Genomic DNA, 16581 nt, shown 5'->3' on the forward strand with positions numbered 1-16581 from the left:
CTCACGTCATTCCAAACTTTTATGACCGAAACATCGGAATATGTGCATGTGTAAATGTTAACATACACTTCTGTTGAATTTTTTTTTTATGTTTTTGAATGAAACTAATACTTTTATTCAGCAAGGGCACATTAAATTGAACAAAAAGTGACAAAAGACATTTATAATGTTACAAATGATTTCCGTTTCAAATAAATGCTGTTCAACTGAGCTTTTGATTGATCAAATAATCCAAAAAAATAAAACGTATCAAGGTTTCCACAGAAATATGAAGCAACTTTTTTTTAACATTGATAATAATCAGAAATGTTTCTTGATCAGCAAATCAGCATATTAGGCTACGTTCAGACTGCAGGTAAATCTGAATGTTTCGCTCAAATGTGGCTCAGATCTGTGTTTCTCATGACAGTGTGAACAGCACAAACCACATGAAATCTGATCTTTTCGATTCCGATTTGTGCCACTTCCACATGTGGTCCGAAATCCGATACAGGACGGATGTTTTGCAAGGCGACCGCAGTCTGAACAGTCATATAGGAATTCATGCGACTTTTACGTCACTCTAGATCCACATTCATCACAATTCTGCACTAATGGGAGTCACTTAAAAGATTGAGGACAGAAGCAGGAAAGAGGAGTCTGTCTTACTATGGCCCTTCGTCCTGGAACGAACTCCAGTCTAGGCTTAAGATTGGTGCGCTAATTTCCTTAAAATAGAATATCTGACATGCTGACGGACATGAGCACTTGTTTTAATTAATGGTAGGTAAATCTCGACTTTTAGTCCTTATTTCGTTTGTTTATATATTTTAAACTCATTGCATTTGTTTCTTTTTCTATGTAAATATTTTGTAAACTTTGTGTAAATCTGTATTGTACTTTTAAGTTACATAATGTATTGTTTTCAGCTCATGGTTGAAAATTGTGTTATACAGGACTCCAATTTAAATAAAGGTTATATATATATATATTTTCCATACCCGACATTATCAAAACAGTTGTGAAAGGTATTCAGCGGAAGGACAGTGATGTGTCAGAATACATATTTTATATTGCCTGCGCTTAATTTCTCTGGCTTCGACGGCAAATCGCTCTATAAATAAATGCATAATCGCTTACTTTAATGTCTTCTGTATGATAGCGTGCTGCGTGACGTCTTTTTAGCGTTCTTTAATGTGTAATGATGCTGAAAATTCAGCTTTGATCACAGGAATAAATTGCATTTTACTATATATTCACATAGAAAACTTTTATTATAAAATGCAAAATTAGGCTATTTCACAGTATTGCAGTTTTTACAGTATTTGATGAGCATAAGAGACCTCTTTCAAAAACATTCAGACAACAAACTAAAATATTGCTGACCCCAAACTTTTGTAGGACCTTAGTGTACGAGTGGTACGGACAACTGTTGTGAAGCTTCATCAGTGTTTTTATGTGACTTTTTGAGCTTGACCGCAACTGAAAAATCATGTTATTCTTTTAATCTGATTCAGTACTAGATCAACTCACCCTTTCCTTTTACACATTCCTTCAATTCTCCAAGAATTTCCTTGCGCTCTTTAATGCTGGATGAAGTGACTTTCACAGCGAATCTCTTCAGTGTGTCTGAAACCTGCCCCTACAAACACACAAACAACAGCCATCAGAGCACAGCTGATCTAAATAAAAACACGTATATCATATTACATCATAATCGTGTATCATGTATTGGAGTTATATTTTAAATCTGGGTCTGTTTCTACCATCTTAAACACAACTTACAAAAGCTTGTCATGGTAAACATTGTTTCCACTGCATTACTTATCACTACGTTTATTGTTACTATGTTAAAGCTCGGAGATGACATCATATTAGTCATCGCTGTTATAAAACAACACAATAAAAATGACGACGATTTAGAAAGCATCATATACTGACAGAATATTAATTTATTATAATTTTACATAAGTAGTTTAGACGAAATGTATGATTACCGTGGTACAGGTGATTGTTTGGCCAGCTTTTTTTGTGTACCACAGTATAGTTACACTGCATTTTGAAGATCATCATGATAATACAGTGTTATATGTTCAAAAAACAGGTTTTTACCATGATACCAGGTCCACAAAACATGGTACTTCTAGCACTTTCTTAATGAAAACTGAAGTGAATGCGTGTTTGAGATCAGCAGATACACATTTAAGTGAGTTACACACTTACAAGAGTCTCAATCTCTCTCACATTACAGTAGAATAATACTAAATGTGGTTATTATGCAATTCAGCCATCGATAATGCTCAGTTTGTCGTTATTAATGAACATTCATGCACTAGCGCGCGTGCACAGCGCTTTCTGGTGTGTCTGAACATCACGCGCTCGCAGATCACATGTCATCTTTATGTGAAAACTCATAAGAAAGTGGTGAGATGCAGAAGAAAAGTTTGTGTTTTAATGATCATGCAGCAGCGGTTCGAATCACACCAACCTGCGTGTCCGCCGCCATCTTGCCGGCCTCGATCTGGAAAGGATTTAAGACGTCACTTCCGGAGTCATTACCGTCCTCAAGAGCCACGTGCTTCTCAGGGCTTGAGTTTGTAATTTCCGCATAGCGCCTCTAGAGGGCGCCACTGGTCAAAGATTCTAAATGGGGTCTAAAACTTTTTCTCTTAATTTTATTAAAAGCGGTCTATTTATTTTATAGTTTTTTTTAATCAATAAACATAAAAAAAAAAAAAAAACCTAGCAAACAAAAAACCTACACCCATGGTCAAAAAGACGTGAGGATTTATAGAGCATACAAATGTCAAGGCAACATTGCTAGTATTTTAATAATAATAAAAAAAATCAACATCGAGAGGAAAATATTCAGTGCATTAAAACACCAGATTTATTTGCATATAATTGCATGAATTGAAACAGTAACCGATACTCACAGAACAAAATGTGACAGTGTTACAGGAGAGAAAAAAAATATGCATAGCTGTTTTCACATTGGGTATATGATCAAATTTGTAAAGTGATACTAAAACACTCATGAACAGAAATAGAAAAGCGTCAGATCGATTTATATGATAGAAAATCTCAAAATAAACAAAAGGCACAACATTCGACCAGTGTAAATGTGTGATTAAAACAGATAAGGACATCATATGATCCCTAGACTTCCACCGCACGTTCTTTTGGCACAAAGCGATTAGGAGCAAAACGAACTGCAAAAGACAGGACGGATTATTACAATTGAGTTATCAAAGAAAAGTGAATTTAATAAAGCTCTACTTTCAAAGTAGTGTTCTGAGACTGAATCACGTGAACAGATCTCTGGCACATCGGGTCATATAAAAGCTTTCATGATATAATAAACACTTGCTGGCATATACGGCCAATGCATCCAATAAATCATATTTGCAATCAGGCATCCAGAAAGCCGCACCATTACAACAGATATCAGGGACCGCAGATATAGATTTAATACTCTTGATCGCAAAAATCACTTCTATTCCAGTGACAACATGTTTCTTCAAATACAAGAAAGTGTTCATCAGTTCACCCATCTGAAACCTCAAAGCAAGTTTTCAAAACTTGCCCTTTAAAATTATTGAAAGACACTTAAGACTTCCATGCAAAAATGAAAGAGAGAGAAAAAAAAAAAAAAAAGGATTATAATATACTATAATATCACAATATCATGATACAGCAGTTACAATATTGCCTAGAATAGTCTCTGAGAATGAGCAAGACAATATCGGATATTCATTTCCGATCAGATCATATACTGTACTCAAGGGTTGAAAATTGCACAATATTGTCACAGCTATTTAGATGAACAATATCACATCTTTGATTTCTAGGATGATTAGAATCATCAGTGGTTGTGTAGTAATAGTTTTGTGAATAAAAACCTATACAGTCATTTATTATTACAAAACATTTCCCAAGAGTTCATGTGACTGGTGCATTCAAAGGAATATTATGGGTTCATTATATATATATATATATTTATAATGGATCATATAGTTAACTACTTTCAAAACTGTCTGTAAATACATTTTTCCTTTGATTTAACAAACCGAAGGACGAGCAGAAATGATTTTCTGTTGTCCATAAAGATTAAGTTGTATTTAACCCCATATATTCCTTTAATAAAATACAACTTCAACACAGATTAGAAATGTCATGTTATATCTTCTTGTATGCAAAACTACATGTTTAGTATATAGTTTAAAAGTCTTTTAAAATCAGTCAAATTTGTAATACAAAACAAGGCACTAAAAGTAGCAATTCGTCGAGGTGGAATTCAATGTTAAAATGACGCAAATGCAGCAAATAGACGTTTTCATAACCGGATAAAGGAACACGTCCGGGTCATATTTCACTCCAAAATACAAAGAATTAGCAATAAATAACATTAGATTATATTTCGCTTAAAAGAAAATGAAGCCTATTTTAGGACTATAAACAACTATAAGAACTTATACACAATGGCATTATAAGTTTAGTTTATTCAAATTTAAAATAATAATAAAAATATTGTTATTGGACAGATTTTTGTATTATAATAGACATTATTGCATCACAATAATGAGAATTTGGATGGAATTTTTTTTTTTTCTCAGAAAATAAATGGCACAATACAAAAAAGTTCTTAATAGTCCTAAAATGTTTTTACCGCAAAATGTCATTTCTTTTTTTTTTCTTTTGGTTTGGGGCTGATATATGACCTGGATATGTGTTCATGAAATTCACCCAGCAACTATTGGCTCAAGTTGGTTATTCGGTTGATTTCCAGTTGTTGTTGTTTGTTTATCTCAAACTTTAATTTCCCATCATCCCTCCAGAACCGTTCTCTTCATCAAACAGTTTCCCTGCAGCTCAACCAGTGAGCGGAAGACATTTTTCACACACTTTCTCAGAAAAAAACACACCAGTTCAAACATATCCTGAACTTTCCTCTAATACCCTCTAAAAACAACCTGGCTTTTGAGAGCATGCATCACTTCACCATCTTTTCAACCTGACCAGCAACGTCATGTAGGGATGTCGAGAGTCAGACACATAAACCTGAACGACACATACACACACACACAACAGGCAAACTTTACACTAAATCATACACACACACACTCTCTAGCTGAACAGCTTGATGAAGCAGCCCTGGCAGTAAGGCTTGTCGTTCTGCTCTTTAAAGGTGCCCTTGTTGAGCTGCTTCAGGCAGAAGGCACAGACAAAATGCTCGGGGTGAAACTTCTTTCCCATGGCGGTGATGCAGCGGCCCGTGATGGGTTTCTGACAGCCGGAACACAGCGACCCGCGGCGCGAGTGATAATGGACCTCACAGTAGGGCTGACCGTCGTGCTCGAAGAAACTGCCGTTGATGAAGGGTGTGAAGCACTCCTGAAACACACACAAAACACAACATTACTCATTAAAGCACTGACTTACAGATGTGCAGAATAATTACGATTTATTACTGTTTGCTGAAAGAAGACTCTTCTGCTCACCAAGGCTGCATTTATTTGATGAATATGACTTTTCCAAAAGAAAAATATATGTTATCGATTTGTTTTTGTTATTAGGAAAATGTTATATTCATCAAACTAAATGGAGTAACTCAAAAAACAAGTTTGCTCATTTTAAAGCAGCCTTCAAAATGTATTTAGAGTCAAAAAAATCAAAAAGCCCAAAGATCTATATCTCTGCTAAATGAATTTAACATATTTTCTCCTTTTTATTTAAATTATTGTTGTTTCAAATTATACTTACAAAATGTGTAAAAGAAATGTGTCAAAAACTTGATATTGAATTCTGTAATTTTGAACATTCAAAAAAAAAAAAAAAAAAGGCTGCATTTATTTGATCAAAAACACAGTAATATTGTGAAATATTATTAAATAACTGTTTTTTAAATAACTGTAATTTCCTGTGATCAAAGCTGAATTTTCAGCATCATTACTCCAGTCTTCAGTGTCACATGATCCTTCAGAAATCATTCTAATATGATGGTTTGCTGCTCAAGAAACATTTATGATTATTATTAATGTTGAAAACAGTTGTGCTGTGCATGATACATTTATTTCAGGATTCTTTGATGACTAGAAAGTTCAAAAGAACAGCATTTATTTGAAAGGGAAATAAATCTTTGGTAACATTATAAATGTCTTTACTGCCACTTTGATTGAATTTTAAGCAGTTCAACATTGATAATAATCATAAATGTTTCTTGAGCAGCAAATCATCATATTAGAATGATTTCTGAAGGATCATGTGACACTGAAGACTGGAGTAATGATGCTGAAAATGCAGCTTTGATCACAGGAATAAATTACATTTTAAAATATATTCAAATAGAAAACAGTTCTTTTAAATTGTAATAATATTTCACAATATTTCTGTTTTTACTGTATTTTTAATCAAATAAATGCAGCCTTGGTGAGCAGAAGAGACTTCTCTATAAAAATTGTAATCACTCGAAACTTTTAACTGGTAGTGTATTTCCAAAACCAAAGCAACAAACCAACCAAAAATGAATATTCGTCATTATGTTACACTCACCCTGCACACAAAGCACTCTGGATGCCAGAGCGAGCTCAGGGCAGAGATGTAGTTCTCCAGGATGGCACGAGCACAGCCGCCACATTTAGGAGCGAAGAGGTCAAAGTAGTCTTTACGACAGTACGCCTTCCCATCCTTCTCATGAAAGCCTGAAGAACAAAGATGGATTTATAAGAAGTGTGCAATAATAAAAAAACAAAGAAATTGGGCTATGTGTGTACTCGCCTTCAGGACCAAAGAACGCCCCACACTGGGCACAGAAAAAGTGTTCAGGATGCCACGTCCGGTCCAGCGCCGTTACCACTTTCTGTGAGGTGAGAAAATTAACACATATGGGGGGGGGGGGGGGGGGGGGGGGGTTAATGTTTAGTGTTAACATCTGTAGCAGGCTGTCAATTACCACAGGAACTAATTTCTATAAAAAAATATAATTACTATAATAATATAGTAGCACTTTATTTTACAGGCCTGTTTCGCATGAACATACTATGTACTTATTGTAGTAATGACTCTAACTGGGTAATAACCCTCACTTAAGCATTAGATTTTATGTGCTTTTTTTGCTGTTCACACTGAAAAATCTAATTAATCAATCAATGAAGTTACAAAATTGGTTCTCACATCCAGTATGGGTCCGTTACAGTAGTAGCAGCGCGGAGAGAATAAATGGTGGTAATCTCTCTCGCAGTATGGCTGTCCTTCCCTCTCAAAGAAGTTTCTGGAACCAATCTCCTCCTGGCAGTGTGTACACACAAAATGCTCTGGATGCCATGTGCGCCCCATGGCAGTAACTACCTGTACAGAAACACACACACACAACCTTTGTTTAGATGTGACCTACTCTTTCTAACTAGACACACGCAATTGCGACTTTATATCATGCAAATCTGACTTTATATCTCCCAAATGCGTGTTTTAAAGTCAGAATTGCGAGATATAAACGTGCAATTGTGAGAAAAAAGTATATATCTCACAACTCTGACTTCATAACATGCAATTGCGACTTTATATCTCCAGATTGCGTGTTATAAAGTCAGAATTGCGAGATATAAACATGCAATTGTGAGAAAAAAAAGTCAGAACTGCAAGTTTATATCTCACAATTCTGACTTTATAACACGCAATTGCGACTTTATATCAAGCAATTCTGACTTTATATCTCCCAATTGTGTTATAAAGTCAGAATTGCGAGATATAAACATGCAATTGTGAGAAAAAAAGTCAGAATCGCAATTTATATCTCACAATTCTGACTTTATAACACGGAATTGCGACTTTATATCAAGCAATTCTGACTTTATATCTCCCAATTGTGTGTTATAAAGTCAGAATTGCAAGATATAAACATGCAATTGTGAGAAAAAAAGTCAGAATCGCAATTTATATCTCACAATTCTGACTTTATAACATGCAATTGCGACTTTATATCACGCAGTTCTAACTTTATAACTCATAATTGTGACTTTATACCACACAATTCTGATAAAAAGTCAGAATTGGTAGAAAAAAGTTTGTGCATCTCTCACCTGGCCCACAATGGGTTTGCAGCAGGCACCACACACTCCTTTAGCAACCGTCTGCACTCCCAGCTTGTGGAGGTCAGACTGAAGACTGCCCAGCATGTTGTCTAGTTTATTAACCTGTCCGTGTGGACCCTTGCCCTGGGCCATGATCTACAGATAGATAGGACAAAGAATCAAAAGAAAAAGTCTTCAAAACACAGGGAGCTTTTTAAGCACCTAAACCTTAAAAAAAAACATTGAGGCATTATATATATATATAATAATAAACGGAGCAATTCCAATAGGGTCCTCACACCATCGGTGCTCTGGCCCTAATTACTATGATAATATAATAGCACTTTATTTTACAGTCCTGTTTCGCATGAACATACTATGTACTTATTGTAGTAATGACAACCCCCAAACCCAAAATTATCCCAAAACAACGAATTGTGAATGTATTTAAAATTTTATGACACTGACAGCATAATTTAGTAAAGAATTGAAATCCAATCAAATTATTGTCAGACCAATGCTTTGTCCAAACTCCTGCTGATGTGCATCTAATATTTATGACCAGGACAAAAGACTGAGGGATGCGCACACACACACACACACACACACACACACACAAATCTGGTTCGCTATCTTTGTGGGGACTCTCCATAGGCGTATTGGTTTTTATACTGTCTAAACTGTATATTCTGTCCCTTTACACTAACTCGACCCCTAAACCTACCCATCACACTAAACTTTCTGCATTTTTACATTTTCAAAAGACATACATATCTCTCCAAGCCCTCAAGCATACAACATTCAATTTACAAATCACAAATCCATTAAAGTTTTGTGATTTTTCTAGGAGAGGACAGTAAGACAGAAGCTTAGTCAATGACAGCACGTCTGCACCTGCAACGGAGGGAAGAGAGGGTCGTACTCCGTCTGGCAGCCCACTGACGCCAGCACTTTGGGCAGGGTGACAGAGGCAGGTGGCGGGGTGGGTGTGGGCAGGGGTGCGGGTGTGGGATTGGGTTTTGGGGAGGGAGCTAGAAGTTCCACAGGTTCAGGGGTCGGGGGCTTGGGTGGAACGGGAGGTGGAGTTGGCTGGGGAGGAGGTGTAGGATCTATCGGAGGGGGGATGGTTGCAGGTGCTGGGGAGGGTGCAGGTGGTGGGGAGGGGGCGGGTGGTGGTGGAGGAGGCATGGGAGCAGGAGCTAATTTGACCGGAGTGGGGCGCTTTGGTTCCTCAGCAGGGGGAGGGGGGCGAGGGATAGGGGGAGATTGGGGAGGTATGATCACCTTCCTCTGAGGAAGAGGAGACTCAGGAGGTATGATTATCTAGAGGAAGACACCAATCAGACGGAAGAAGAGAGAGGAAGAGATGGAAAGTAGGAATGAGGAAGAAAGAAGCAGGTGATTAAAGAGAATCTTTAAAGCAATTAAGCAAAAGGAATTTAATGGAAATAGAATTTTCTGAATGCGCAAATTCTTCCCGTCTACCTTATCCACCTCTTTGTTGTGGTCTTCCCGTGAGCGTTTGGGGTTGGACATGACGATGACGCCTTCTGTGAGCCAGTCGTCCGGCTGCTGCTTTTTTGGACGATCTTTACGGGCTATTCCCAGCTTTCCTTGCAGTTCCTCAATGAGCCGGTCCTGGGAGTTGCTCTTGTGGAAAATGAGGGGACCCATCTTCCTACGTATCAGGCCATCTCGGTACATAGGGTGGACATTTTGAATCTCCTTGGTGCGTCTAATCACTGATTTGATCTGAGACAGCAGTAAACTTCTTGAGATGCCACAAGCCTTGTGAGAATTGGTGCTTATTTCCAAAAGAAACCAATCACAACAAGCAGGGATCTAGGGAAGCATTCAGATGCGATCCAGTTGCAGAATCCGTTAGACATTTCTAGCACGAAAATGGTGGTTATCAAGTGCACAGAGGTACCACTGGTTTTCAAGTGCACACACAGCAACACTCAAGTGCATCTGCTTTTCTTACAGTTACAATTTGCCATAAATAAAGTGAAAATTAAAGAATAAGAAGAAGGATAATTTAGGGTACAGAGTTAGGAACGGTTACAACTTTTAGCCAACTATCTAAAATGTTTAATTTACATGCTGGCAAACAAATCACTACAAGCCTTGTTTGGAATAACTCCAGATCACACAGCATTCTCAATCAGCAAGCATTGCAGTCTCATCCATACGTGTCCTGAGGCTGAGATCCTGTCCATTGTGCCAGCCATATGAAGCATGGGAAGGTCCATTTGGCCGTCTGGAGTTCCAGGGCAAGACGAGGGAGTGAGAGAGTCATCCATCCAGCTTGCTTCAGTCATGGGGGTCATGGAGCCATCAGGTCCTTCATAAGCCATCTTCAGCTCCATGTCAGCCCAGTCAATATCACTCCTGCAGTCCGACTGATCCTCCATGAGCCCGTCCCCCATTTCGCTCTCTGTGTGTGTGTATAGATGAATGTCGCCGCGATCCGCCGCCACTATCGTCTCCTCGTATACTTCTGGTTGTGTTTCTAAAGTGAGCCGTGAAGCTGCTGATGCTGTGATCTCGTTCTCAGGCCTGCTGAAGCTCATGGCAAGAAGTTTATCTAAGGCGTCGTCAAGAGAAGGCTCATAGGTTGGTGGTTCAAGTCTAGAGGGAGGAAGAGGTTTGAGAGAAACAGCTGGCTCAGGCTGTCCTGATGATGGTTTTGGGCTTGGAGACTTGGGAACCGCTAGAGATGGGGAAGAGGAAAGGATTAGAGGAGGTGAAACAGCTTTGGGAAGAGACAGAGATGGTGATTCAGAGACTGTAGGAAGTGGGGATCTGGGGAAAGATGGCACTGGGCTCAAAGGTTTTGCTTCAGAACTGGAGAGATACAGATCAATAGATGCTGGTGTCATCAATGGACTAACTCTTTCAGGGGTTCTGCTGAACGCTGAGGTACTTGTTGGACTAGAAGACTTGTTGAAAGGTGAATAGGACTTCGGAATAGGACTTCGGCTTGTCAGTTTGGCAGAAGGATTTCCCTCCCAGACAGAACAAAGATCCCGAACTCCGGGTGAAGTAGCCGTGGTTATAGTCTGAGACAGAACCACTAGAGACTCCACTTGGGAGGAGAGCAGGGAAGCAGAAACATCAATGGCAGAATCCAAGCCCAGGTCAGATACCGGAGAAAAACGAGGACTGGATGCTGCAGGTGGAGACAGTCGATAGGAAGGCTTACTAGATAGTGGAGGCGCAGCCCCCGGTTCACCAGATTCCTCCACAATGTGCAGATCAAAGTTTAAAGAAGGGGAGAGACCTGGGGAATATCGGCTTGGTTCCGCTGGGAGGGTATGGGACAGGGATTTGGACACAGCAGTCATAGGAGGAGGGTGGATTTCAGCAATGGTAGTAGTTTGCTCAAACATTGGCTCAGAGTTCAGGGAGCCTAAGGAACTTGGCTAGAGACATAAAAAGGGCACAGGAGGGGAAAGAGAAGAGATTGACAGATTAAGGGAGGCAGAGAATGAGAAATAATTAAGAAAAAGCTTCAATGAGATGTACAGAACAGCTGAGGAAAAAAACAAAACAGATTCTGGACACAATGTCGAAGTAATGAGATGAAACTGAAGCTAGAAGTCATAGATGAGCAGGAAAAGGTTTACGAATAAATGTACTGGTAAATTTTGTGAAGGTCAGATGAAGACCGGCCAGGGATGAGTTTCCCTACAGCAGCGTAAGCCCAATAAGATTGTAGACACCATTGGCACCAATGGTCTCAACAATCTGCTTACAATGTTTTTGGGAAACGTAGCCCAGATTGTCGAGCAGTAAGTCCTGAAAATAGATCACCCAAACAACATAGTTCAGCACACATTCCCAGACACAACGTCTCTTCTACTCACTTACACCGTCCTAGTAAATCAGACACACGACCACATATACACACACTCACATTGCTCTGCACCTTAAAATCTGACAAACAGGCCATGAGCTCATCCAGTTCTCGTGTAGCAGAGGTGGCTGATATTCTGCCCTGCTCTTCGGAAGGTGTGTCCACCTGTCCGTCCGTCAAATCACTTCTCAGAGCACAGGGGCTGGACCTGTTTATGCAAATTACATTAAATTGCATTCCATTAAAACCCACAATGCAAATCCACGTTTCCTCATCTGGAGATGACCGTGCTGGTGATCTTACGTTGGGGAAGGCACAGAGCTTTCCAACTCATTCAGAAGACTCTCCACAGTGGGACGACCATCTTCTGTCCCCTTCGTTCCGTTCCTCTGAGGTTTGTCCTGTGCTGCTGGTGTCAGTGTGATCCCTGGGTGGGATCCATTTTCCTGTATATAGTGGGCAACACTGCAAGGTGGCAATGGAGGTGCTGCATCCTCTGCAGAGAGCAGATTTCAAAGTACAATTATATGGTTTTATATCTTATTTTTTTGCATTACTTGCACCACTATTGGTGTGAACAGGCCTTAAGAGTGTCTATATGTTTACCTGTACTGGAGTAAGAAGGGGCGTTTTGCTGCACAGCATTAAGCTCCAGAAGAAGGCGGTCCAGTTCAGACAGGTTGCTGCCCAGGGCAGAAGTCATGGCTGTGGATGAGGAGTCTGAATGCTTCTGCTTGTTAGGGAAACTGGACAAATAGAAATGTGCCAATAAGGGTTTACTTTTTCATTATAGCTGGACATAGAAAATAGGGCTGTGTGATTAATCGTAATTGATTTTTGATTTCGATTCTGGCTTCCAACGATTATGAAAACAAGATAATTGAGGTAAAACGATTGTGAAAACACATGTGTAACAGTATATTGGATCCATGCATTTGCTCTTAAAGTGACAGCAGCCTAATAAACATGCTGCAGTCTGTCATTAATGATCATCAAACAACATTTGACAAAGGAAAATCACTCACTGATCTTGACTGAATAACTTAAGTGGCTTTAATAAGGAGTAATCTATATTTAATGTACAGTAAGACTATGCAGTGTTATTTTACATATTTGATTATTAATTTTTTTTGCAGTAGGCTATTAGTTATCTGAATACCACTGTTAGTATGTATTCCTGAAAACCTAAAAACACTATTTAATTTGTGTTTTTGTTCTGTTTTATTTATTTGTCTGTTTTGTTTGTAATTAGTTTCTTTGTTCTTAATGTATTGCTGACTGTTTACTTGTCTTATGTAATTATTTCGAGGACCTTTTTCTTAATTGAATAAGATAATTGTGAAATTTTACAGATATTTAAAATGACTCATATCGTGAAATATGACCGATCCTATCGCCCACCAACAATCGTGTTAAATAATAGTGACTCTGATTTTGGCCATAATCGAGCAGCCCTACTAGAAAGGATATTATGGTGGATCACATTGTAGAATGACAGATATTTAATAACCATTTTGCTTGACTATTATCAGAATGAGCAGTCAGTTCTCATCTGTGGTACCGTAACTCACCTGTAAACGTGGTCTTCTTCTGTATGAGAGGCTGGTGGACTGCTGTCCCGAGACACCGTGCTTTTATGAGCAGGGCCCAGAGACTGGATTTCAACAGAAGAAAACCAAAATGCATACATTTTTTATGTAAATCTTACTGAAAATGTAATACATTGCAATACATTGATTCTCAACTGCTGTATCACGATCCAAATGGGTTTTTTAGTTAAAAGTTGTACTGCAGTGGGCTTATGAAAAGCCAATTATTTAAATAAAATAAATACAATTAAAAAAATAAAATAAAAAGTAAAAAAAGTAACAATTTAAAAAAAAATTTTTATAAATACTTGCTACAAAAATATGTAACATTTTATTTGTTTATCTGCATGTCAAGTGACCATTAGCCATAGAATCAGAGAATCATTAATAAATATTTTAGGTCAAAGGGGTTGAAAAAAAAGATTGGGAATCCTAAATGTTGGATAACCAATTAATGCCCAATGTAAAATATGGGTACTAAGTAAATTCAATAGAGAACCACAGATAAACTACATATTTGTACCCATTAGCAAGAACAAGACACACTGAGATGAGGTGAATATTATATGTGACTAGCTTATTTTGGAAAGCCCCAAGATAGTTTGTGCTGAACCTGTTGTGAGGAGTGCTGGGAGTCCGGCCGGGGCGAGAGGGATCCGTTCAGGGCCTCAGCTGAGGGGGGAGGGGGGAGAGGCGGAGGAGGGGAGTCATCCTGGAAAAGGTGCCCTCCGGAGGGGTAGGAATAGGGCGTCTCCTCGGGGAGAAACACTGGGCACTTGGAGATATGGGCGGTGGAAGACTCGAGATCCGCAAGTAATGCGTCTGTGCAGAAAGATGAAACAAATTCTTTATTGTACACTGTCTTCGAGTTATGTGACCTCCCTCTGACTGTCATAATATCAAAGTATGTTTTGCTGTTCTGAGTTATTTGTTTCAAAAGACCAAGAAAGGATAGAGTAAAAAAGTTTTTAAAAAAACACTGCCTTTCAAAAGTTTGGGATCAGTAAGATTTTTACGTTTTAGAAAGAAGTCTCTTCTGCTCACCAATGCGGCATTTACTGTATGTGATCAGAAAGAGTAATATTGGGAAATATTATCGCAATTTAAAGAACTGTTTATTCTTTTTAATGTTTTAAAATGTAATTTATTCCTGTGATCAAAGCTGAATTTTCAGCATCATTACTCCAGTCTTCAGTGTCACATGATCCTTCAGAAATCATTCTAATATGCTGATTTGATGATCAATAAACATTTGTCATTATTATAATTTTTGTGGAAACTGTAATACTTTTTTTCAGGATTCCTTTATTAATAGAAAGATTTAATTAAAAATAAATCTTTTGTAACATTATAAATGTCTTTACAGTCAATTTTGATAAAAAAAATAATGTGTCCTTGCTGAATAAAAGTATTAATTTATTTTAAAAAAAATATATAAAAAAAAATAATTACTAACCCCACACATTTGAATGGTAGTGTATGTTTATAAAGACCGATAATCTTTTCATAATAATGCAGCTAGACACATGATCAAAGAGGAAAGTCCCAAAGAACAATGAACAGGGTTAAAAATAAGAGACAGTGGCATGATATTTCTCTCCATCAGAGAGAGAGAAAGAGAGAAAGAGAGAAAGAGAGCGAGAGCGTCTCCAAACACAGATATGATGTTTGCTTGTGCAACTCAGTCGTGCATTCCAACCTTTCTAACCATCCTCAGTCATGTTACTAAATACAGTCCTTCAGCGCAGCTGTGCCAGCTGTAGCGCCAGACCCGAAGACCCTCTCCGAGGAGAACTCTCACAGAAACTCTACGCTTCCGTTCAGTTTTGGGTAGTCCACTACCTATCGTACCTAACAATAGCCGGTGACACTTTATTTTACGGTGTCCTTGTTACATATGTTACATGTACTTACCATAGTAAAAACAGTAAATTATGCATAATTACATGCAACTATCCCTCAACCAAACCCTAATCCTACCCTAACCCTATAGTAAGTACATGTAGTTATTTAATATTACTCAGTACTTAAATATATAATTACACTGTAACAATGACACCTTAAAATAAAGTGTAACCCAATAGCCCTTAACTATAGCACACCATTGTTGTATTGAACCGGTCGGGTCTTTGTCTCAGTGTTGTGTCCGCTGGCGGGTGTTTGTGATGAAGCGCAGAGACCCTATCAACACGTCCGTCACACTGAGCTGTCCTGCAGAAAGAGTTGAGCTATGAACCCAGTCGACAGAAAACGACAGTCCACTGTGCAAATGCTGTTATTGATGACTGACAGATTTGTTGATTTTAATAATGTAGTTTTGAACCATTACACCATTGTGCTCACTTTTACAATGGCTTTGAATGCAACCAATCCGATCAAACTTAAAGTGCCGCTTTTTTGAAATAATACTAAAATAATAGTTTATTAGTTCAAATTTATGTAAAAAAAACTTTAAAACAGAAATTGTTCGAAAATGTCACAATTAATTACGAAGAACTGGCACATTGAATTAATTAAACATGATGTTTTTGAAGTAAAAAGACTGAAATTGTATTTTCTTGTAAAACATTCTAATAATCTTTGTTATTTACAACGTCGAAAAATATTTTTCACAGTGTACTAATAATAGCAGTTTGTGCACTGATGTTATAAATTATTTAAAGCATAACTGCATAATCCTATAATTGTTATCACTGCATGATTTAAAACATTTTTGGGGTTGGATTTACAGGAAAAAGTAACTATTTTTTTATCATTATAAAAGATTTTGGTCATACAGTCCATGCCTACTGTAAATCCAGCCTGTCATTTACATGCCACATCTGCCAACAGAAACTTTGTAAAGACAGACGGAGAGACAGACAGAATCTCAGACATGCAGCTAGTCTAAAAGGGCCTAAATAAAGCTCTTACCTCACTCTTTTCTCATGCACCTATTCATGCATTCATCCAAGCGGTCAATAATAGCCTGGAGACATGCAGCCGTCACATACCGTACAGGCAGAGACCTCCTCACACACAGCACACGCGGATGAAGCACAGGGAGACACCTGAGCTACGCCAACTCTTACATGAGTAGACACAT

The 16581-nt window shown here is 38.2% G+C and overlaps 2 protein-coding genes across 5 annotated transcripts in view; both read right to left on the reverse strand.

Moving 5' to 3' along the window:
• The window catches only part of gcn1 (GCN1 activator of EIF2AK4), a 54040-nt gene extending 51511 nt beyond the window's left edge, over positions 1 to 2529 (reverse strand). The window contains exons 1-2 of the mRNA XM_084388601.1: positions 2468 to 2529; positions 1513 to 1621 (exon numbers count right to left, since the gene is read on the reverse strand). Of these exons, the coding sequence (XP_084244727.1) occupies positions 1513 to 1621; positions 2468 to 2485 (127 nt within the window). The 5' untranslated portion in view covers positions 2486 to 2529. The remainder of the gene's footprint in view (positions 1 to 1512; positions 1622 to 2467) is intronic.
• Positions 2530 to 4590: 2061 nt separating this feature from the next.
• pxnb (paxillin b) overlaps positions 4591 to 16581 on the reverse strand; it is a 35679-nt gene continuing 23688 nt past the window's right edge. Inside the window, exons 2-14 of one of the 4 annotated variants that reach the window (XM_084390091.1) lie at positions 14110 to 14318; positions 13479 to 13561; positions 12514 to 12653; positions 12211 to 12403; positions 11980 to 12115; positions 10241 to 11473; positions 9534 to 9800; positions 8943 to 9371; positions 8058 to 8204; positions 7153 to 7326; positions 6757 to 6838; positions 6532 to 6680; positions 4591 to 5373 (exon numbers count right to left, since the gene is read on the reverse strand). In XM_084390091.1, the coding sequence (XP_084246217.1) occupies positions 5107 to 5373; positions 6532 to 6680; positions 6757 to 6838; positions 7153 to 7326; positions 8058 to 8204; positions 8943 to 9371; positions 9534 to 9800; positions 10241 to 11473; positions 11980 to 12115; positions 12211 to 12403; positions 12514 to 12653; positions 13479 to 13561; positions 14110 to 14318 (3509 nt within the window). In that variant the 3' untranslated portion in view covers positions 4591 to 5106. Of the gene's footprint in view, positions 5374 to 6531; positions 6681 to 6756; positions 6839 to 7152; positions 7327 to 8057; positions 8205 to 8942; positions 9372 to 9533; positions 9801 to 10240; positions 11474 to 11967; positions 12116 to 12210; positions 12404 to 12513; positions 12654 to 13478; positions 13562 to 14109; positions 14319 to 16581 lie in introns of all 4 variants that reach the window. The other 3 variants (XM_084390092.1, XM_084390093.1, XM_084390094.1) reach the window with 3 other exon arrangements.

Source organism: Rutilus rutilus (assembly GCF_951802725.1).
Source record: "Rutilus rutilus genome assembly, chromosome: 19".
Classification (NCBI taxonomy): Eukaryota; Metazoa; Chordata; class Actinopteri; order Cypriniformes; family Leuciscidae; genus Rutilus; species Rutilus rutilus.